At 41.3% G+C, this 22300-nt stretch overlaps 1 protein-coding gene across 1 annotated transcript in view; it reads left to right on the plus strand.

Moving 5' to 3' along the window:
* The first annotated feature begins 232 nt into the window (after positions 1-232).
* Positions 233-22300, plus strand: part of POLQ (DNA polymerase theta) — a 43491-nt gene continuing 21423 nt past the window's right edge. The window contains exons 1-15 of the mRNA XM_035141188.2: positions 233-904; positions 3106-3288; positions 3968-4098; positions 4633-4789; positions 5839-5947; positions 7580-7799; positions 8510-8651; positions 8737-8883; positions 9698-9910; positions 11009-11151; positions 13145-13343; positions 16257-16396; positions 18435-18628; positions 20652-20776; positions 21241-21484. Of these exons, the coding sequence (XP_034997079.1) occupies positions 796-904; positions 3106-3288; positions 3968-4098; positions 4633-4789; positions 5839-5947; positions 7580-7799; positions 8510-8651; positions 8737-8883; positions 9698-9910; positions 11009-11151; positions 13145-13343; positions 16257-16396; positions 18435-18628; positions 20652-20776; positions 21241-21484 (2456 nt within the window). The 5' untranslated portion in view covers positions 233-795. The remainder of the gene's footprint in view (positions 905-3105; positions 3289-3967; positions 4099-4632; positions 4790-5838; positions 5948-7579; positions 7800-8509; positions 8652-8736; positions 8884-9697; positions 9911-11008; positions 11152-13144; positions 13344-16256; positions 16397-18434; positions 18629-20651; positions 20777-21240; positions 21485-22300) is intronic.

Raw genomic sequence — 22300 nt, forward strand, 5'->3', positions numbered from 1 at the left:
TTTGCATGCAAACTGGCAGCACTTTCAAATGCTGTTTGCATACGATCCCTTCATCCTCCGGTCGGTTTTACAACATACGATGTTGGACTAAAATAATAATAATTTATTATTTATACCCCGTTTGTGCTGCTTTGCATTCTATGCTTCGTGGGCGCCAAGTCCATTTCACGGAACTGCGGACCCAGAAACATAGCTGCCAAGTTATCCCTTTTTTTAAGGGATTTTCCCTTATGCTGAATAGGCTTCCTCACGAGAAAAGGGAAAACTTGGCAGCTATGCCCAGAAAGTATTCTAGTCAGCTTTTCTCTCTCACTTGGGTCCCCAGATGTTTGACTACAACTCCCATGATCCCTAGCTACTGGTAATAGTGGCGAGGGATGTTGGGAGTTGTAGTCCAACATCATCTGGGGACCAAGTATGAGAAAAGCGGGCGTTGAGATGGGACTCGGATGATTTTCTGGGTCCGCAGTTCTGTGAAATGGGCAATTGCCCGCGAGGCAAAGAATGGGAAGCAGCACGAGGCCCTGTATTCGGTGCGGCCGTTTGTTTGTCTCCCTGTCTTTGGGAGTTGTTTCGGGAGACGCAAATGTTGCCCGTAAGGCCAAACGCTGCAGTTTCCCGCCCACTTCCTGACAGGAATTTGGCCGGCTGCAAGCGACGGTAACAGGCGCCGTGTGTCAGACTGAAGGGAAGTGAGCCGGAGCAGCCGCGGCCCCTTCCGGGCTCTTTGAATCCCCGCGCGGGAAAATGGCGGTGGCGCCGCTCGCTTAGCAGAAGCCGGTGTGGGGCGGGAAGATGGCGTCGTTGTCTTCCCCTTCGCCCCGCCGAGGGGCTCTGAGCGGCGTAGTGCTGAGCCCCCCACCCGGCCTGGGGTGCTCCCTCCGCCCCAGCCTCTGCCCTCCAGGTAAGGCTTTGAGGTGGCTCCTCGGCACTTGCTTGGCTATTCAGCTGTTATTTTTTTTTGGGGGGGGGGTATTTAACCATGGGCGTAGCCAGGATATTTGGGGGGGGGTAATGCATTTCTTTGGGGGAAAGAAAACCTCAATTTGCTATGTATTTTTGTTTATTTAGGGGGGCAGCTACCCTCCCTGCCCCCCCTTGGCTATGCCCATGGATTTAACAATTGCGGTGGGGTTTCTTCCCTAACTCCACATCTTAAATTAAAGCAGAGCGGTTCCCCAACCCATAGTGTTATTGAGCTGTGGCAGTTGGGAAGGGGACCCAAAAGGGTCATTTAGCCCAACCCGCTGCGGTGCAGGAATGGCGACTAAAGAACCCCTGGCAAGGCGGCCATCCAAGCTCTGTTTAAAAACCTCCAATGAAGGAGAGTTTCCCACCTGTCCAGTTAGGGCTCATCCACACTTTATTTTTTGCCCTACCCAGTGTTAAAGATTTTTTTTGGGGGGGGAGCAGGTAGCTTTCTCGCCCGGGGCGCTGAGTCGAGGGGGCACAACATTGAAAAGATCCATTTGGGGGTGTCAAATTTTGGCCTTGCTCATGGCACCATATTTCTGACAATCAATTTCCACCCCTGGCCCCACGCTTTCCCAGTCCGTGTCCAAGCATTTTTTTTTTTTTGGCCTGCCGCTTTCCCCGGGGGAGCCTGTTCTTTAATGCTGAATTGGAACAAATGGCAATTTGCGTTTCCACAGTAAAGAGTGGGTTTTCTTTTCTTTCTTTTTTTAAATTGCTTTATTTATATTTCAATATATATAAAATGTTACAAAATGTTACAAAAAGAACAGAACATAAAAATGAAAATCACGTACATTCCTTACAAATATAAAAAACAAAAACCAGCATACATCAACACAAAACTAAAAAGAAAAATAAGGTTGCCTCCCCCTCCCACCCTTTTCTTTCCCTCCATTCCCACCCACTTTCCCCTTCCTCCACCCCCCATTCCCTTTGATTTAATTGTATCATATCATATATAATATACAGAGCAGCCTGAAAATGGAGGGGAGGTGAATGACGGCCAATAAAGTAGAAAATGGTGAAACAGAAAAAGAGTCTATCTATTTTTTTTTACTCATTTCATTTCTTATCAGACTTCCTGCCAGTTCCTGATGTATTTTTTAGACTTAAGCGAACGTACAAAACCCAGTATAATTCTCTAAAATACTTATCCAATATGTTCTTTCCTCTTAGTGCATCAAAACTTTTTTGTTTGATTTTTATTTTTGTTCCCCCCCCCCACTCTTCTCGGTCTCTTTCCATCCCTCTTTCCATCCCTAGCCTGGCTGCTGCAGTCGCGTACAAAAATAGTTCTTTTCCAACGATACTTAAAAGAAACGCTTCCGGCTTTTTAGAGAAAGTTGTTCCTAATTTTTTTTTTATTTCCTCATAAATTTGGTTCCAGAATATTTTGATCTTTTTGCAAGTCCACCACATGAGAAAAAAATCGCTCTTACTTCTCCCACACCTCCAGCAGATATTTGTTAAGTTTTTATAATTTTTTGAAAGTCTGGAGGGGGTTAAGTACCATCGGTGCTGGATTTTTAACATGTTAGTAAAGAGTGGGTTTTCATGAGGAAAGCGCTGGGGGGGGGGGAGTGCTTGGACATGAAGCTTTAAAGAGTGGACCTGTGCCTAGAAATGAAACACTACACAAAAGGAAGTCTGGATGAGCCCGGAGTCCTTTCCACTGTGAAACAGCTTCCTGAAGTTCTTCCTAATGTTTAGTTGAAATCTCATTTCTTGCAATTTGAATCCATTGGTTTGGGTCCTACCGTATAGAGCAGGAGGGAAAAAAAGCTTGCTCCATCTTCCATATGACGCCCTTTAGATATTTGAAGATGGCTATCGTATCATCTCTCATGTACACATTTGGATGTTCGTAGAAATATCACAGATATATACCAGTATATTATCTTCAAGGGCAGTTGGGCTCAGCTATTACAGCGTTTCTCTGTACTGTTGTTGTTTGTTTGCACATTCGTCTGAGAACCAAGGTTAACACTGCACATCTAATGAATGGCAAGACGGTTTATGTCACAATTAAGCTGCTTCCACAAGACTCTTTGATATGTGTGAGCCATGTAAATGTCCAGACCTCCACCCTGAGGAAAAAAATCCTAATCTGATGCTGGATTTTCACACCAGGACAGTGTCAGCATGTGGGTATTCCTGATGAGCAAGCTGACAAACTGCTGCTAGCAAACTGGGGGCTCCCCAAAGCGGTCCTGGATAAATACCATGGTTTGGGAGTAGTTCGTATGTTCCAGTGGCAAGCCGAGTGCCTGATGGTTGGACAAGTTCTGGAGGGGGAAAACTTGGTTTATTCAGGTATGCTAGTAGTTGATGTTCGTTCATCAAATCTCACTTGCTGCAAGTAGCTGATGTAGCATTTCCCTGTTTGACTGTGGGTGACTAAATACCTCTTTCCATTTTGACAAAGCGATTAACAAGGAGTTTAATGGGGGACCCCCCCTTAATACGTAAATACCAAAGAATTTCTGATTTGCCTTATGTGTATTTTGATTAATCTAAAAACTGATTCTAATAACTGTTAGCTGTATATTTTTAAAGGATGAATTGCCATTGCTTCTTTCTCTTGGTACCCTTTGATGCTACTTGAGAACATTTTTTCTGAAGCCTTCATCATTGTTTCTCATTTGATAGCTAAAAAGAGAAAGAATGTGACTTGTACATGTTCTAGTAGTAATAAAAGCATATTCATGCTAAGTGCTCTTGTGGTAGCACTAAACATAAAATATGCAAGCAATTTTCATTAACGCACATTTCTGTAGGGCAGGATCAGCAATCCACAAACTTTGCCTGCCCTTTACAGCCAATCCAACTTGTGCTCACCTGCTCTTGTCTTGTCCTTGACTTTCTACTCCACCTCCATGTGAGGTTATGAGCAATGCCTTGTTTCTTTTTCAAGCTCCAAGTTTAATTGGGAAGGATTCCAGATTGGAATTTGTTTCTAGATGTTGAATGTCTTCCTTTCAATGACTTTCAGCTCCTACAAGTGCAGGGAAAACTCTAGTTGCTGAATTACTTATACTGAAGAGAGTGCTGGAATCTCGCAAAAAAGCTTTGTTCATTTTACCCTTTATCTCTGTGGCCAAAGAAAAGAAATATTACCTGCAAGTAAGTAGAAGATATTTAAAGTAGGGTACTAGATCAGAAGTCATATTGCAAAATCTTAAGTGCTGGGACGAAAAGCATGAACATTTTTGACAGAATTTTGGGGCAGAATGATCATCTTATTTGAGTGGAGGTACCTGGAACTGTGCACAGCATTCCAAGCATGGTTGCATCATAGATTTGTGTATTATGTCATTGACAGTTTTATTTTCAGTCCCTATCCTAATGATTCCAAGTATGGGATTTGCCTTTTTCACAGCTGCTGCATACAGGGCTATCCTCATTGAGCTAGCCACTGTGACCCCGAGGTCTCATTTTTCATCAGGCTTGAATATAAGGAGAGCCTGGAGGATCAGCAAATGGCCCAGCTAGTCAAGTATCCTGTTATCACAGTGGTAAATCACATGCCTGTCCTAGATGAGGGATCGTTTAGGGATGAGTTGGTTTCAAAAGACAATGTGGGGTTGACTGCTTTACACAGTGCATGCCAAAATTCTAAACATGTGAAAATATGTAAATTGTCTCTTTGGCAAATAGGCAATGTTCCAGGATGTAGGTGTGCAAGTGGAGGGGTATATAGGGAGTATTTCACCTGCTGTCCGTTTCTCTTCCCTGGATGTTGCTGTTTGCACTATTGAGAGAGCTAATGGTCTGATCAACAGACTCATAGAGGAGAAAATACTGGACTCACTGGGTAAGCTGTAACAGCATTTGTCATTGTCAAGAAACAGTGAGAAAAGTGGTCTCCCAGTTGGACAATATATACCGTATATTTTCTGTGTATAAGACGCCCCCATGTCTAAGATGACCCCTAATTTTTTGAACACAAAATTAAGAAATCGGGCCAGAGCCAGACCCCGACCCCGAACCGCCAGACCCTGAACCTGAACCCAAACCCAGGCTGCCCGCACTAAAGTTCGAACCTGAGCCCAGGCCGCCCACAACAGCCCAAACCGAACTTGAACCCCTGTGCATTAACCATCCCTGTTTAAGACGACCCCCAATTTTTTACTGAAATTTTAAAGCAAGAAACATTGTCTTACACATGGGGAAATACGGTATAAAATTTCTATAGCAAGCTTGGTCTGCATTCCACTGGCTTGATTTGAAAAGTTGTAGGTATATCCACAGATATTTGTCAATTCATTCAATAGCAGTCTTAAGTCGGAGTGCTATTGTTAGTCAATTTCCTGATGTTTATATCTATACCAGCATTTTTAAAGAAATACGTTTGAACTCTTTTGAAAGTACAGTAAATAACTTTTTGTAAAGGAAGAACCCATAATTAAATTTGATATTTGTGCTAGTTTTAAGGTTTCTGAGTCACCTTGGGTGCCCTTTGTTGGAGTAAAAGTGACTCTTAAATGCTTTTATAAATCAATAAAATAGTATGGGAGTTTAAAATTTAGAGGGTTCATTTAACTATTTGGCTGGATGGCATCCTTCCTAAGTTTGTTATGATATTTGCATCCATCCATTTATTAGGAATAGACTTTGTTTCTCTACAGTATGAAAACAGCTCAGCTAACTGCCCTTTTAAATGCTTCCTAAAATTCAGTAGTACTGTATGGCTGTCTGGTCCTTTCATGTTATTCAAGTTTAAAAAATGCAATAAAGTATCTTACTGCTTTTTTTGTTATGTTCTGCAGCAGCCTAGAATCTGCTTTGGTGAAGGGTGGTATAGAAATTTAAAATAACAATAGGTAAATTGATATCTGTAGCTTCTCCCTTTCTGTTCCATAGGCATAGTAGTTGTAGATGAGCTGCACATGCTGGGGGATCCTCAAAGAGGGTATCTGCTAGAACTCCTGCTGACAAAAGTTCGGTTTTTGACCAGAAAAACAAAGAACAAGTGAGTAGACTAGAAAGTCTTTGTTTTTTAAGATCTCAAAAATCTAGTTTTTTGAACAAGATATGTACTTGGATTATGTCTATTAAGACACATGAGGCTCCTTTGACAATGAAAGAGCATTTGGAGCATTAGTAACAGGGCAGTAAAATGTAGTCAAGTTGTGTTACAATAGCAGAATTTCCCCTCTTAGGTCTGATTTCATATTCCTTTTCACTGCAGATGCTAAATATAAAAACAGTACTTTATGAACAATAATAAAGACTTAGTTTTCCAAGTAAAATAGTTATAGTGTCCGTTGAAATGAGCATCTACCTCAAGGACTAGCTCTCCCCATATAAGCCGACTCGGACGCTGCACTCATCATCTGAGGCTCTGTTTATTTTTTATTTTTATTTTTTAAAAAGCTTTATTTAAACATTTAAGTATTACAAAACAAAACAGGGGGGGGGGGGAACCAACAATTCAAAACCAACAATATATATTCAGTATATACAAACAGACTTAAAGAGAAAAAGAAAAAGCCCCTCCCCCCTTCCCATCCCTCACGCTTCCCACTATCCGTGTCCGATCTTCTTTTACCTACTGTACTGTTTATTATTGTTGTGTTGTTTACTATATCTATTTATTTATCTTATCATTCCTACTAAATTTCGTATTACCTTGTGGCTATTACCGTAAGTTACACCATATTAATTTTCAGACTCTAGCACCCACTTTCACCATGTATTCCTTAACACAATTCCATTCTTCCTTAATTACTTGATTAGAACATCCTCTGATTGATGCTGTTAATTGTGCCATCTCCGCAAATTCAAACATCTTTATTTTCTCCATTCTACTAGTTCTGGTATTTTGTCAGATTTCCAGTTTTTTGCCAGTACAATTCTGGCTGCCGCGGTTGCATAAAGAAATACATTCCTGTTATTCTTAGGGATGTCATTCGAAACTAAACTTAATAAAAAAGCCTCTGGTTTCTTCAGGATTGAGACTCTTCTTCATGCCCCTCCACAAGATGCCTAGAGGGTGGCAATGGAAGAACAGGCCTTTTCTGCAGTGGCTCCCCATTGGTGCGCTCTCCAGGGAGGCTCACCTGATGCCTTCATTGCATATCTCTAGACACCTGACAAAAACTTTCCTCTGTAACAGGCCTTTGACCTTTAGCTATTTGTAGCCTTTTAGAAATGGACAGGATGTTTTAAATTTATTTCTCTTTCCTCTTTATAAAGGCTCAGTTTGGCGTGTATGGTGGAGCATTGATTGGTTAAACAGTAGAAAACTGTTCTAACAGTTGATTGAGGGAAGCAACTTCTAGGGTGCCTATATTAAGAACACTAGAGGAAGCTTGCAGGATCAGACTAAAGTTCCATTTAATCCAGTATTCTGTTTCTAGTATTGGCTATCCAGGTGCTTGCTGGAAACTTGAAAGCAGGTTATGAAGGCAACAGTGTCACCTAAGCAACTAGTATCTATTTAGTTCCCAGGGCTTACCTTGGTTGATAGGTCTCCCATCTGTGAACTTGCCTAATCATCTTCTAAAGCCATTGACCACATCTTGAGGCAGCAAATCCTGTGAGATGATTTTCCAATGGAATAACTTTTAAGAATTCAGTTTTCTTTTCTTTTTTCTTGTAGGCAATCAAACATGTCTGGGCCACTCTCAAATGGAATACAAATTGTAGGCATGAGTGCTACCCTTCCTAACCTGGGTCTTCTGGCCTCCTGGCTAAATGCAAAGCTATACCACACAGATTTCCGACCGGTGCCCCTTGTAGAGCAAGTGAAAATTGGCAGCCAAATTTATGACTCCTCCATTAAAGTTGTGAGAGAAATCCAGTCCATGCTGCATATAAAGGTAACTGGATATTGCTAAGGATACGTCTACTTAATTTAATGCTGCTTGGCTGCCTAAATTTAAAATGAAACCCTTAAGTGTATAATAGGTGTGTAATGTGTCTAAGCATGTTGTATCACATGGTAGGTAGATGGGCGATCTTTTCCTATCTCCTGGTTTTGACCAATAATTTAGCAGGTTCTGGACTTCTGTCTAATGGTACAATCCAAAAGCATGTGTTCAGTGCACCTTACCTCACAGTAGGCATGTTTAGGATTGTAACAGACCTATGTCGCACAGTTGCAGGGCAGGGAAACAAAAAGGGTGGAATTTAACAACATGCTCTTCAGCTTGCCAGACAGAAACAGCTTACCATTCTCCCTTCTCCTCTCCATGTGCTGTTCTGGGGGTTCTTCTGTCCTCTCCCAGAGCTACTTTCAAGGGGGTGGGCTGAAGAGAAGGGGGGAAGCCTTGTCATGCAAGCACAAACCTTATGTGGGGCTTCTGATGGAGCTGGTTAGGTGAATCTTGCCCCAAAGTCCCACCCAATCACACCACATGGTGGATGACTTGGGCACTTGCTTAGAACAGGACATAATTTTCAATCCTGGCCATATGGAACTGAGCTTTTGAGTTTCTGAATTGAAGAAGGAATTGGAAAAAAGCTTCAAGAGCATCACCTCCATAGTGATATACGAAATTTGCTTGCTAAAAAAAATGTTTCTATTTAGAATGATGAGGACCACGTGGTGACTCTGTGTTATGAGACTGTTCAGAATGGCCATTCTGTCCTTATTTTCTGCCCATCTAAGAACTGGTGTGAGAAATTGTCGGACATCATTGCCCGGGAATTCTACAATCTCCAGCACAAGTGTGAGTCAAAATTAAGGGGTTGAGGAAGGGCTGGGGCTTGAAGACTACACACAACATGACAATATGCTTTCCCTCCTATGTAAAGACCTTCAAAAGATGTCCACCCTTTCACCAGTAGCCCTGGACACAGAAGGGATAGAGGAGTTGATAGGTCAGCTAAAGCATTCACCTTCTGGTTTGGACTCCGTGCTTCAGAGGACTATAAAATGGGGTGTAGCTTTTCACCATGCAGGTATGCCTTTGGGATGTGTTCATCTTGTATTATTTTATCTGTCTTCAACAGTCTGAGTGTGTAAGTGTGTGGCCTGCCATGACTTTTCTGACTGATGGGCACATGCATGTCCATTCTTCATGTCTGCAGCTTTAAGTGAAATAGCCATTATGAATAAAATACTGTAGAACACTACCCAAAGAGTGCTTACTAATGATTCCTCATCATCCTGGAAAAAAGTGACAAGTGGAGTGCTGCAGGATTCTGTCCTGGGTCCACTGTTGTTCAACATCTTTCTAAATGACTTGGATGAAGGAATTGAGGGGATGCTCATCAAATTTGCAGATGACACCAAATTGGGAGGGGTAGCTAATACTGCAGGAGACAGAATCGGGATTCAAGATGACCTTAAGATGATTGGAGAACTGGGCCAAAAATAACAAAATGAATTTCAACAGAGACACACGTAACGTTCTACACTTAGGCAGGAAGAAGCAACTGCACAAATATAAGATGGGTGGTGGTGGCGGCAAGTAGTACATGTGAAAAGGATCTAGGGGTCTTAGTAGACCACAAGCTTAACATGAGTCAACAGTGTGATGCAGCAGCAAAAAGGTCTAATGTTAAATCCGTTTTATCAGAAGGTTTTTTTTAAAAAAAAACCTGTCAGGAATGAGTATATGTATACAAGTGGAATTACTTTAATGCTATAAAACAATATTTGGATTTGAACTTTATTCCAAAATCTTGATTTCCCAGGATTAAGTTGCCTCAATAACTCTATCTCCTACGATTGGTTAATATGTCAATATTTAATAGTGTATATTTATCTTAGGTCTTACATTTGATGAACGAGACATCATTGAAACCGCTTTTCGTCAAGGAGTGCTTCGAGTCCTAGTAGCAACCTCTACACTTTCTTCTGGGGTGAATCTGCCTGCACGCCGGGTAATCATCCGAACTCCTGTGTTTGGAGGCAGATCATTGGATGTCTTGACATACAAACAGATGGCTGGGAGAGCTGGAAGGAAGGGAGTAGACACCATAGGTAAGTGCAGTTGTTCTAGCTGTGACTAACAATAGTTCCTTGAGTCTTTAAAGACCAACAAAATTATTGTGGCCTAGGCTTTCTTGTGCTAATGCCCACTTGATTAGGGGCATCCAGAAAGTGGTCCAGAAAGTTGCTATAGGTTTAGAGAGTGGGCAGTTTTCCATATAGTAGGCCAAAAACTAGGGAAATGAGTGAGAGAACATGTGTAACCTAGTTCCATCTTAAGAAGAGGCAGTCCCCATGCAATCAAGGTTCAAAGAAAATAAATAGGTGCAAGCCATAGAGCTTAATTGCATGTTTTGATCTAAAATGCATTTTTTCATCAGAGAAGATCTACAGTGTAGAACATTTCTAACATTGTAATTAGCATGTTCTTAGGGGGGAAATATGTGCTCTATAAGTGTTAAGCACAGAAAAAGGCACAAAAAATAAGGGTGCGTCTGCGTGTGACCCAGATACCCGTAAAGGTTGGGAGGAAGAGGGCCCGGCCCCTCTGCCTGCCACTGCTGTCAGATGATACAATGCAATAAAGGAGAGAAACTGACACTTTGGTTGTTCAGTTCATGGCGTACTTGACAATGTTTGGGTTTAGTGAAATGATAGTTGGTCAGTTGGTTGATTTGCCTAGCCTCCAAGCCCTAATCTTGTACACAGCTGTATGCAGAGGAAGAGTAATTTAAGATCCAGTCAGAATCAATGTGTGTTCTGTTCTTGCTTATAGGAAAGGGGACAGATTGTATCCAGCCAATGGTCCCTAGTGATATATCTGCAAAGATTTTGCCATTCCCCCATCTCCTTTGCCATTTGAATCACTGACGTGTACCCTCTATAGTGACTGATTTTTCTGTAAGAAGAAAGTAAGCAGGCTATAGTCAGGGCAGAAGAACAAAATATGTACCTTTGTTCCTAACCCTGGTGATCCCTGCTTTCAGTTTAAATGTTCTTGCAGCCACTTGACCTACCTGTTCTTGGTCCTAACCAACATTGATTTGATTAATAATGAAACTGCTTATTAGTTAAAATGACTTTTGTATGCACTGGTTATTAAATAATGCATTTTTCCCTCTCTCGGTTGAAATTGGTGTGTTTTGACAGGCGAGAGCATTCTGGTTTGCAAGACCACAGAGAAATCAAAAGGAATTGCTCTGCTCCAGGGCTGTCTCAAGCCAGTGCGGAGCTGTTTGCTGAGCCAAGAGGGAGAAGACATTACTTCAAGTATGATACGGGCAATCCTTGAGGTATGTAACGCTCATGCTAAGGCAATAAAACTTTTCTCCAAGGCATATATCAATATTTATTACCTGCAGGCTTTTGGGTTGTAGTCGTTTGAGGGGTGAATGCATCTTTGAGTGCTGGATGCATCTGTGGAAATACTTCATCTTTTAATATCCACCTTCAACATTAAGTTCAGCCTGTTTCACCTATGCAGCTAGGTGAAGGAGCTGCTGGGTGTATTTAAGGAAATGAATCCTGTGAGTACTTCACTCTTAGATCTAATTCAGGCATCCCCAAACTTCGGCCCTCCAGTTGTTTTGGACTACAATTCCCATCTTCCCCGACCACTGGTCCTGTTAGCTAGGGATCATGGGAGTTGTAGGCCAAAACATCTGGAGGGCCGCAGTTTGGGGATGCCTGATCTAATTTCTGTGATCCTTCACACACAAAGTAGGCTGGGGACTATGTTGCTTCAATCAAGCATACGTGACAGCATATAATCTGGGTGAACAGAGGTTTATTTCCTTTGTTTATCTGTCAAGTTTATATCCTGCCTTTCCACTAAATTAGGCTTAAGATAGCGATAGCAATAATACAAATTCAGTAAAATATAATTAAGCTTAATATACAAAGTAAGAAAGCAGGCAAAACTTCCAGGAAACAACCTGGTAAAACTAATCATAACATATTTACAATTTGGCATATTGTATTTGCCTGCCCAAGAGAAGGTTGTTAGAGCTGGGGGCAGAATTCACCCCATGGGTCAACTGACGTGAAGAAAAGTAGTTTTCACTGAGGAGTGTTTTGGGACAAGCTGTCCCTCTACAAGAGGGGAAAGCTGCCCTTGAACCAAAATGAAACCAGGCTGCGGTTGCTCAGCATCAAAAAGGTTGCAGATGCAGCTTTTAGACTCATTTCAAGGGTGGGGGGCAGATAAGTCGGAAGTAACTGAGGAGCATTGATTTTGGAGATGAGAAGGTTTTTGACTACCCAAATTGGGTTGGGGTGGAAGAAATAGGGAACGAACATGATAGTTAAAGAAGACAAATGGCTGTATGGGAAAATACACGTGTTGGACAGAAACATTTGGAAAGGAGCAACATGTTTAGGTGTTTGTTTGATAATTTTAGAAGCCTCTGAGCAATGATGAGTGAATTGGAATACTTGATTTTAAAGGGAAACCTATATTGGGCATAACAGAAATCTGATGGAATGGGAACCAGTGGGATGAAATCCTCTCTAGATCCAAAGTATGGGAAGGACAGGGAAGGGTGTCCTGGGAACAGTGTCACTTTATGTCAATTTACCCAAGGGTGACAATGTGGCATATCTTCAGACTCTGAAGCAGTGTGATCAAAATATATAAAACTGCTGAAAAGCATCATGCATCAAAAATGGCAAGGTTACACCATAATTTTATTTTATTAATGCATTTATATACTGCCTCTCCACCAAGACAAAAAAGATACAAAGTATTCTCAGGTCAACTTTAGGAGCTGATGGCTTCCTGGCCTGAGTTTCTTCTCTGATACTGTGCCTCGATGCAGGGCTCCAACCCAGATGCTGAGATTAAGAGTCTTATGCTGTACCATGCAATTGGTGTTCAGAGGTATACTACTCCTAAACACAGGATCTCTATTTAACTAGAATGACGAATAATTGTTTGCTTGACCTTTCCTCCATATATATGTCTGATCCTCTCTTAAAGCCATCTGAGCCAGGCATCTTTATTGTATCCTTATTGTAGTGAATTATGCAAGCGCTGAAGACAATTTCTCTGTTTCTATTCATTCTGGAATGGTATATAGTTGCAATATTCTGGAAATCTATGTGTGCATACACAAATGCCTCTGTGCCCAGGGGTATCCTCAGGAGAGAGTGAGTGCCCTTGGCATGCTCACTGAGAAATTTTAGAAGCACAGTGTGTCCTTTCTGTCTAAAAGGGTCTACTTTCAGATTTAATTGCTGTATTATTTTAGCAAGTACTGTATGCTGATTAAATTCTTATTCTGACAGATCATAGTAAATGGAGTAGCTAGCTCTCCAGATGACATCCAGAGTTATGCTTCCTGTACACTCTTTGGTGCAAGTCTGAAAGACTTCCCGGACAATGGGACAGAGCAGGAGAGAAATTGCCATGGTTCTATAGATGCTTGTGTAAAGTGGCTGCTTAAGAATGAATTTATCCTGATTTCGGTGTCTGATACAGGCAAAGGTAAAATGCACATTTGCATTTGGAATGCATGTTAAAGCAAGAAATGAAACATGCAGATTTGGAGTAGCAAACATTTGTACCATTTATGTGCAAGCTTGAACATAGCTTCTCTAAACTGTTTTGATGCTGTCTATGCTCGGTTTCTTCCACAAATTGATTCAATCTTGTACTTTAATTTCTATGCCTCTGATTCATTCTTGTACTTTAATTTCTATGCCTCAGTCATCCTCCCATATCCTTTTTAGCCCTAACAAATCTTCCCAATCGATGTTTTACAAAATAGGCTACAATTTGGAAACTGTGCTCTTTGTCCTGTCCCTGGGGGCAGCAAGGAGTAAAGACTCAAAGGAAGTCAATTGTTTAGTAGCTTGTTCCATAATCTCAAGACATATAAACCATGCCCTTGGTACCACTTGGATACCATGTAGCTGCGACGTCAACCAAGATGGTATCTGAAGAAGTATGCATGCACACGAAAGTTTATACCCAGAACAAGCTTAATTGGTCTCTAAGGTGCTACTGGACAATTTTTAAATTTATTTCGTCAACCAAGATTGTAAGATTGCTCTGCAGTAGGTCTACCACCTACCAGAAAAAGTCTCAAAGTCACTTTGATCTCCAAAGGGGCTGATATTGGTGCCATTAGAATAAATGGTCATGGTCTAGTTACAGTGGAATTGGAAGCTTTAGGAAGTAAAACACATACCCGTGTGGTGCTTTAAGTCTCTGCTTTAGACACCACCAAGTGGTGCAGAAAAACTGAGATAAATTTTAACTAATTATTTCACTGAATATGATGCTTCTGAGGACTTGATAACAATCAAGTCAAGTAGGAGGTGATGAAAGCTGTGATGTGTGGGACTTGCATCAAGGAACTGAGATAAAAAAGAGACAAGGGACAGAAACTTTGGAGCAGGAGATAGATAAATTACTGACAAAATATGGTAAATGAGGTTCCAATCCTATATAATAAAGTCCCTGTGTCTCTGCGTCCAGTCCCTGTGTCCCTGTGTCCGCGCTAATGTGCATGTGCCCCACGGACACAGGGACTGGACGAAGAGGTGGGACGTACACGCGCGCGTGTTCTCTCCCCCCCACAACCCTCTGCCTCCCGTCCCCCTGCAGCGGCGGACCAAGAACGGCGGCATCGGGCTGCGGCGGCGGGAGCCCGGTCCTGCTGCCTCCTGACAACCCTACCTGGCCCGTGGGAGGAGCGGCGGGGCCTTGCCTTCCCTCCCTCTCTGCGCTCGGCCGCGGGACACGATGGGAGAGCACTTTGTTTAATTGTGTTCCTGGCGCGCCCCGCGGCCGAGCGCAGAAAGGGAGGGAAGGCCGCGGCCCCGTCGCACCTCTAGCGCCCGTTTTCTTAACGGGCTGAATGAGACTAGTAGGGTTTATAAGCAACTAGAAGAGAAAGGAATTGAAATAATGAGAAGCTAAGAGCATCATGGTTAAATTTTAATATACAAACAGGGCCTTTGGTGTCAAGCAGTCTAACATAATCTGTTATGGCTTCTTTGCTGTTTAGGGTGCGAGGCAGCATTTCCCAGTACCCACTCACAAAACTGGGACAGTTTTGAGACGTTAAAAACCCATCTTTTTTTATTCAGGGGAGATCAGAGCCAAGAGACTATGCAGCCTTTCTGTAGCTCATTAGGCTGCACGCCCTAGTTCAGGTTTTCTTTTATTTTTTGCTGCGTAGAAGATTGCATAGAAGGAGCTATTACAACTCCAAGGGCATTTAAAAAGGTTTAATTTGAATCTCAGGGATTATCTTTCTTCCTTTCCACTTCCTCCTCTGGTTTGCTGAATATGATTCATTTATTAATTTTACAGTGTTCAGTCCTTGGAATCAGTTTTAAAAGAATAGGCTAGCCAGCAATGGCAAAGGCTTTGCCACTGATTTTATTCTGAGATCCAGTAAGAATATACACTACAGTTTTAGATGTGGCTGGGGTAAGGCAGCTTCATATGTCTATGTGTAATACTATCAAATTACACTTTTTTACATTCGTCTCAATTCAGAAATGAATCTGTCATTGATCCTACTGTCTCAGGTTCCTAGTCTACAAAGATATGATACCCCCCCCCATTTTTTTCAAGAAACAGGATAGTTAAAGAAAAATTCTTGAGAATTAGCTGTGTTAGTTCATTGCAGCAAAGCCTCAAAGCATTTTGCAAATGAACAGTAAAACACGTGTACTTTTCTGCAGTGGCTCCCCATTTGTGGAATGCTCTTCCCAGGGAGGTTTGCCTGGCGCCTTCATTATACACCTTTAGTAAAAGCTAAAAGGTAAAGGACCCCTGATAGTTAAGTCCCGTCACAGACGACTCTGGGGTTGTGGCGCTCATCTCGCTTTACAGGTCGAGGGAGCCGGCGTTTGTCCGCAGACAGTTTTTCCGGGTCGTGGCCTACATGACTCAGCCGTTTCTGGCAAAACCAGAGCAGTGCACGGAAATGCCATTTACCTTCCCACCAGAGCGGTCCCTATTTAGCTACTTGCACTTTTTTGGCGTGCTTTCGAACTGCTAGGTTGGCAGGAGCTGGGACCGAGCAACTGGAGCTCACCCTGTTGCAGGGATTCAAACTGCCGATCTTCTGATCAGCAAGCCCAAGAGGCTCAGTGGTTCTTTAGACCACAGCGCCACTCACATCCTTATTATACACCTTTAGCCAGGCAAAAACATTATCCTTCAACCAGGCCTTTGGTTGGCTAACATCCTAAATCCTTTTAAATATGTTGTGGGGGAGGGGGGTTATTGGTATATTTTGTTTTTGTTCTTGCTTTAATTATGTATTTTGTGGTTTTATCTTGTATTTTTATGCTGTGAACCACCCTGAGATCTACAAATGAAGAGCAATATACAAAATTAATTAATAAGAATAATAAATGTTTCCTTTTCTCTTGGCAGAAATATATTGCCCAACACATCTCGGCTCTGCTACCTTGTTTTCTTCCTTTTCACCCGTAGCAGCACTAGAAATTTTTGCTGATCTCCAGAGAGCAATGAAGAGCTTTGTCTTGGAGAATGATCTGCACAGTCTTTATTTGGTATGTTTTTGTTCAGACTTTTTCAGGTAGTTGAGGTATACAGTCTGAGATTCCAGCGGAGGGGGAATCATTCCTGACATCAGTGGCTTATAATTTATGCCTTATCCCAGCAGACGAAGTTATGTCTTAAACATAATCAGAACAATCAGAATTGTTACTTGCATCAGCCACTAGCCATAGCAATAAAATAAAATGAACTGAAGATAGAGGTAAAAATTTAACTATAGACAATACATTTTGGGGGTTTACATCTATAATCAAATAATAGATCTTATTCTGATTGCCCCTGCAAACATATTAAATTGCTGCCTTGAATTTTTAAAGTTTTTTTCCACTGCAGGTATACTTTTTCAGCTTGGTTAAAGCTAATCCCAGTTTAATCTCTCTTTTTTTACAAATTTTATTTTTGCATTTTCTATTTTACATAAACCAATGAATTAAATACATAAACATATAATCCCTTTTAAACCCCCCATTTTGGATCTTAATGTAATGATTTCCTCCTCTGCATCTCTTTCATAACTCTATTTTTATAAATCCTTTGTCAATCCATAGTTCAAAGTTTTACTACAAGTTTTCTGTCAATCTGACCCATGTATGTAATTGTTTACAATAGCTTTTCGAATAAATTATAAACGTCCCCCCCTTTTTTCACAGACCCCTTCTTCCTGGTTTCTAATTCTTCCTGTAAGCTTTGCCATCTTGGCATAGTTCATCAATTTTTTCTGCCACTCTTCTTTGGTTGGAGTTGTACCATCTTTCCATTTCTGGGCTAACAGAGTCTGCACAGTAGTGGCCGTGTACATAGTTTCTTCTGGTCCTTCGGGATCTCTGGTCATATAATACCTTTTTTAAAAAAAGCTTCTGGTTTCTCAGGAAAGGTTATTTTCAACATTTCCCCCCAGTTTATTATATATCATTTCCCAGAAGTCATTTCCCAGTTCACTCTCTTAATCCTTATTCTATTATGCCAAGTGCATAAGGAAACTAGATTTTTACTTGTTGAGCAAAGCCCTGCCATGGTAATATGTCATAGTTTGACTCACTTCCTTTCCAAAATAGTCTTTCAGGTGCAAATTTTATTTGCTGATGACGATGACTGCCATACCTGCTTGTGGTTGTCCTTTAGTAGTCTTCGGTACAACAGCCGCCACTGCCTCTGGTGTGTATCTTTAGTGAAAAGTGAATCATCCTGCTGACACTTAATCACTTGCTATCATCGATGCCCCCAGAATCATTAACAGGACCTTGGGCTTGTCCTGGTAGCTGCTGCCTATGTGAAAAGATGCAATAGAGAGAGGCAGCGATTCTCATTAGCTTATAAATTATCTGTGGACAGCCCCTGTTGTTGAATTTCACAACTGGAAGTAACTTTCCTCACTTATTGCTTGTATCTTTCCCTGTCACCTGACTCCAAAAGAAGGCAATAATTTTAGCACTGCTATTGCCTGTTAAACATGTTGTCATGTATTGTAGTTGCCACGTATTTCACAACAACTGGTTTTCCCCCCAACACTAAAATAGAGCTAGTGTTAATAGAGGATGATTTATTCATAGAATAGAATCATAAAATTGTAGGGCTGGAAGGCACCCCAAGGATCATCTAGTCCAACCCGCTGCAATGCAGGAATCTCAACTGAAGCATCCATGACAGACAGCCATCCAACCTCTGCTTAAAAACCTCCCAAGGAAGGAGAGTCCACCACCTCCCAAGGGAGTCCTTTCCACTATTGAACAGCTCTGCTGCCAGAAAGTTCTTCCTGATGTTTAGTTCTTGTAACTTGAAGCCATTAGTTCGGGTCCTACCCTGTGAAGCAGGAGCAAACAAGCTTGCTCTGTTAGGTATTTGAATATCAGCTCTCCTCTCAGTCTCTTATCAAAGCTAAAGATACCCAACTCCCTCAATTGCTCCAGTGCTACATCACACTGTTGGTTCATGTTAAGCTTTCCCCACCTCTTTTGGTGGGTGCGAAAATAGTATGTAAAGGAAGTAGGATTCAAAGCTTGTTTCTTCTTGTTTTGGTTCTTCTTTTTTTAGGTCACCCCTGTTTATGAAGACTGGGCCAAAATAGACTGGTATCGATTCTTTTGCATGTGGGAGAAGTTGCCTGCCTCAATGAAAAGAGTTGCAGAGCTGGTTGGAATTGAAGAAAGCTTTTTGGCTTGTTCTGTGAAGGGCAAAATAATTACTAGAACAGAGAGGCAGCGTAGGCAAATGGCCATCCACAAAAGGTAATGGCTAAACAACTTACAATATTACACTATGGTATATGACATCACAAAGTGATGGTGACATTATTGCAAAATACTCTACCTTTGCAACCTGCATTCAGCAGTTTTCTGCATTCAGCAGTATAATGTTGAAGTTACTGGATTTGCAAGTAGCATGTGTTTAGAAACAAGTTTCTTCTAAAACATTTCCGTGGGTACAAAATAAAGGAAGTAATAACTTTTGAAATAGGCATTGTGATTGATAATACCCAACAAACATTCAGCTGATACGGAGAGGTTTTGAAGAATCTCTTGCAAATACGCAATTTCCAGTGCTTGCAGGCAATTACTGTGTTCCTCATGCTGTCTGTGTTATTTGCCAGGTATGCATCTTCATTTAGCAGCATGTGGTCATATTATATAAGAGGGAATTCAAAATTGTGGGTGATACAAAGGCACCCCAGCCTGAAACTTAGGTTTCCCAGTATGCCGTTTGAGTTTCCTCTTTCTGCTAGTAAGGCACACACATTCCATCTTCTTGTAGCTTGGACAAGTGCCCTGCATGGATGTGCCTCTTCCCCATGAAACAGCTGTCTTATTTCAGATGAACTTGCAGTTAGCTCCACTTACTTTTTACCACTCTCAACCAGCAGTACAATGGCAGGATCATCTCTAATTTTATGAATGACTTTTCCCCCTGCACCCTCTTTTCAGTACTGTAGAAGACATTGCTTTATACACAGGCACCCCCTGTTTCTCATTCAGCCTTTAAGTAGACCCAGGGCTTCTTAGCTTCACCAACTGCCTTAAGATGGTAGTCCTTTTGCCATACAGTATATATAACATAAATGTGCCTGAGTTTGTGACAATCATAAGTTGCAAGGCAGTAACTACCATTGCAAACCCCTGTTGGTGTTCTCTTGCTCCCTTTCCTTGTGCCCCCAACTTTTTCTGCAGGAATGTTAGCTACCTTGCCAATTCCCCCCAGGCACCATCTGTTTCCAGAATTCCTGCCAAATCCTTCCATCACCTTGACAACACACTCTGTTACGAGCTGCCTAACATAACTGCAATTTATCTAGCTGGCTGCAATTTCTGCAGGACGCACTTTTAAGTTGGTGCACCACAACCCCTTCTAATTTTTGTTTGGACCAGACTACAACATGGACAATTATAGATGGTCTTTTCTGATTGTTGCTGCTGTCCAACCATAAAGTGGCAATCGGGCCTGTGTGTGTAGCTTTCTGTAGCCTTTCTTCCAGCTGAGAGAACAGCAGCACAGTACTATAGTACTAACAAAAAATAAAAAATATTCCTTCCAGTAGCACCTCAGAGACCAACTAAGTTTGTCATAGGTATGAGCTTTCGTGTGAATGCACACTTCTTCAGATACACTGAAACAGTACTATAGTACTGTTAAAGTTAAAAGAAAGTGAAGAATGCTTGCAGTTGGTGGAAGGCATTTGGGGTGGAATGGGGAAATCAGTCACATGTGTCTTAAAGCAAGACTAGAACCCACTTAACTGAGATTCAACAGGTATTGTCAGGCTTGGCACATACATACTTATTCGACTCCTGCTATTAGGATGTTTGGATAGATTGTAGGGAGTTTATTCCTCAGATTCATTTCTGCCACCTGCTTAGGGATATATGAAGCCTCTTCCACCTTCCTGCCCCATGATCTTTGATATCATTGCTTTTAGGAATTATTATGCCTCTGTATCTGCACTTACATCATATGCTATCCTTGGTTCAGTGGGATGCACATCCAAACATGCATTTCTGTTTTAAACTTTCAGCTAGCTTGCCCATCCAGCCCCTGCCCCCCACCCCCCATCCCGGGCTGATTTTCTTCCCAGTGGAAGGTAAATTGAAGAAAGTCAGACAGAAAATGAATTTGGCATAAATGTCCACACCAATAGAGATGCAACCTTCTCGGTTAATGCATCTGCTTCTAATTTTTTTCTTTCTATGTTCTTACCATAAGGCAATATTCATGCCCCTTTTGCAGCACACCAACTTATCTTAATTTTTACTGATGTAGATTTTTTACAAGCCTGGCTCTCTTGGACTTAATAAATGAGGTTCCTATAAATGATGTTGCTAAGAAATATGGCAGCAATCGTGGACAGCTTCAGTCTTTACAACAGTCTGCTGCTACTTATGCAGGTGAGGCTATACTGATACACAATTTATTTTTATAAGTAATAAATTATTATTATTATTATTATTATTATTATTATTATTATTATCATCATCATCATCATTATACAACAAATTGGTGTTTGCAGCAGACTATTTTGGGAGGAATGGCAGGATAATAAATCCAGTAACCTTTGCAGTATCTTATACAATATATTTCAGTCTTCCAACGTGTGCAGATTTGGCCAATAACAGTGTGTGTGTGTGTGTGTGTGTGTGTGTGTGTGTGTGTGTATCAATCATAAGGGAATATTTGGCACTGTCAGAATGAATGTATGAAGACACCCCTGTAGTTATCTTAAATGATCTCTTGAAAGTGATTTTGTAATAATTTGCACCATTTATACATACACTGTTTGATAACAACTTAATTTTTTTTAAAGAAAAAGTTTTAAAATTCTGAATTTTGTAACAATTCTTATGTATTTCAGGGATGATTACCATTTTCTGTAACCGTCTGGGGTGGCACAATATGGAACAATTGCTCTCCCAGTTTCAGAGTCGTCTCACGTTTGGAATCCAGAGAGAGCTCTGTGATCTTGTCCGGATATCTGTGTTAAATGCACAGTGTGCTAGAGCTCTTTATAAGGCTGGTTTTGTCACGGTCGCTGATGTCGCCAAAGGGAATATTGCAGAGGTGGAAAATGCCTTCAGGAATGCAGCACCTTTCAGAAGGTTGAAAGTATTTCTAGTATGACAAAAAGCTATCCTTTTGATACAGTTTTAGCTAGTATAAGTTTGGGAAATGGATCTGATTCACACTCTTGGATGTCAGTTTACTAGAGTTTAGTATGTCACACTCCAATAGTTTTATTTCAGCTTTCTTGTGCTCTCCAGTGCCAGTGTGCTATGTCTGAGATGGCTATTGGTGTAAAATACTATACATAAATGTTTGTCATGCTTTATCTAGGTAATATTTAGGATTCTATGTAAGACTCATGGTGGTGTTTCAATCCTACTCTTAAGGAATGCGTGTTCCCATGTCAGCATGCCTATGTGCTGTCTTCCAGGTGCCCCACCCGCTTGGAGTAAGGCAAGTGATGTCAGAAGAGAGGGCCTTTTTGGTAGCATAATTCCCTCCCCAAGCTACCTGTATTTTATTTATATTTTTTCAGTTCTAACTTCAGCTGTTTATGTTCTTTCATTACTTTGTCACTGTTCATTTATACTTGTTAATAATTCCCCCCCTTTCTATACTGCCCTGGAAACACATATGAAGAGCAATATACATTCCCCCTAAATTATGATATATATCAGCTTAGGATGTGTAGTTCTTTAAAACTGACCTCTTCTCAGTAGGAGATTTCTGCTAATTTCTTCCTCAAGCATCTCCTAAGGAGAGCAGCATCTTAGAAAAATCCTGAAGGGAAAACTATATTCCTACCCATCCTTTCTTTTCTTTGGTTTTGTACCCCTCTTCTTTTTACTTAGCTTTTTCCTAGAAGTCAAGTGTCCAGTGACTGATCTCTGAAGGCACCTAACCTCTGAATC

Source organism: Zootoca vivipara, chromosome 16 (assembly GCF_963506605.1).
Source record: "Zootoca vivipara chromosome 16, rZooViv1.1, whole genome shotgun sequence".
Lineage (NCBI taxonomy): Eukaryota > Metazoa > Chordata > Lepidosauria > Squamata > Lacertidae > Zootoca > Zootoca vivipara.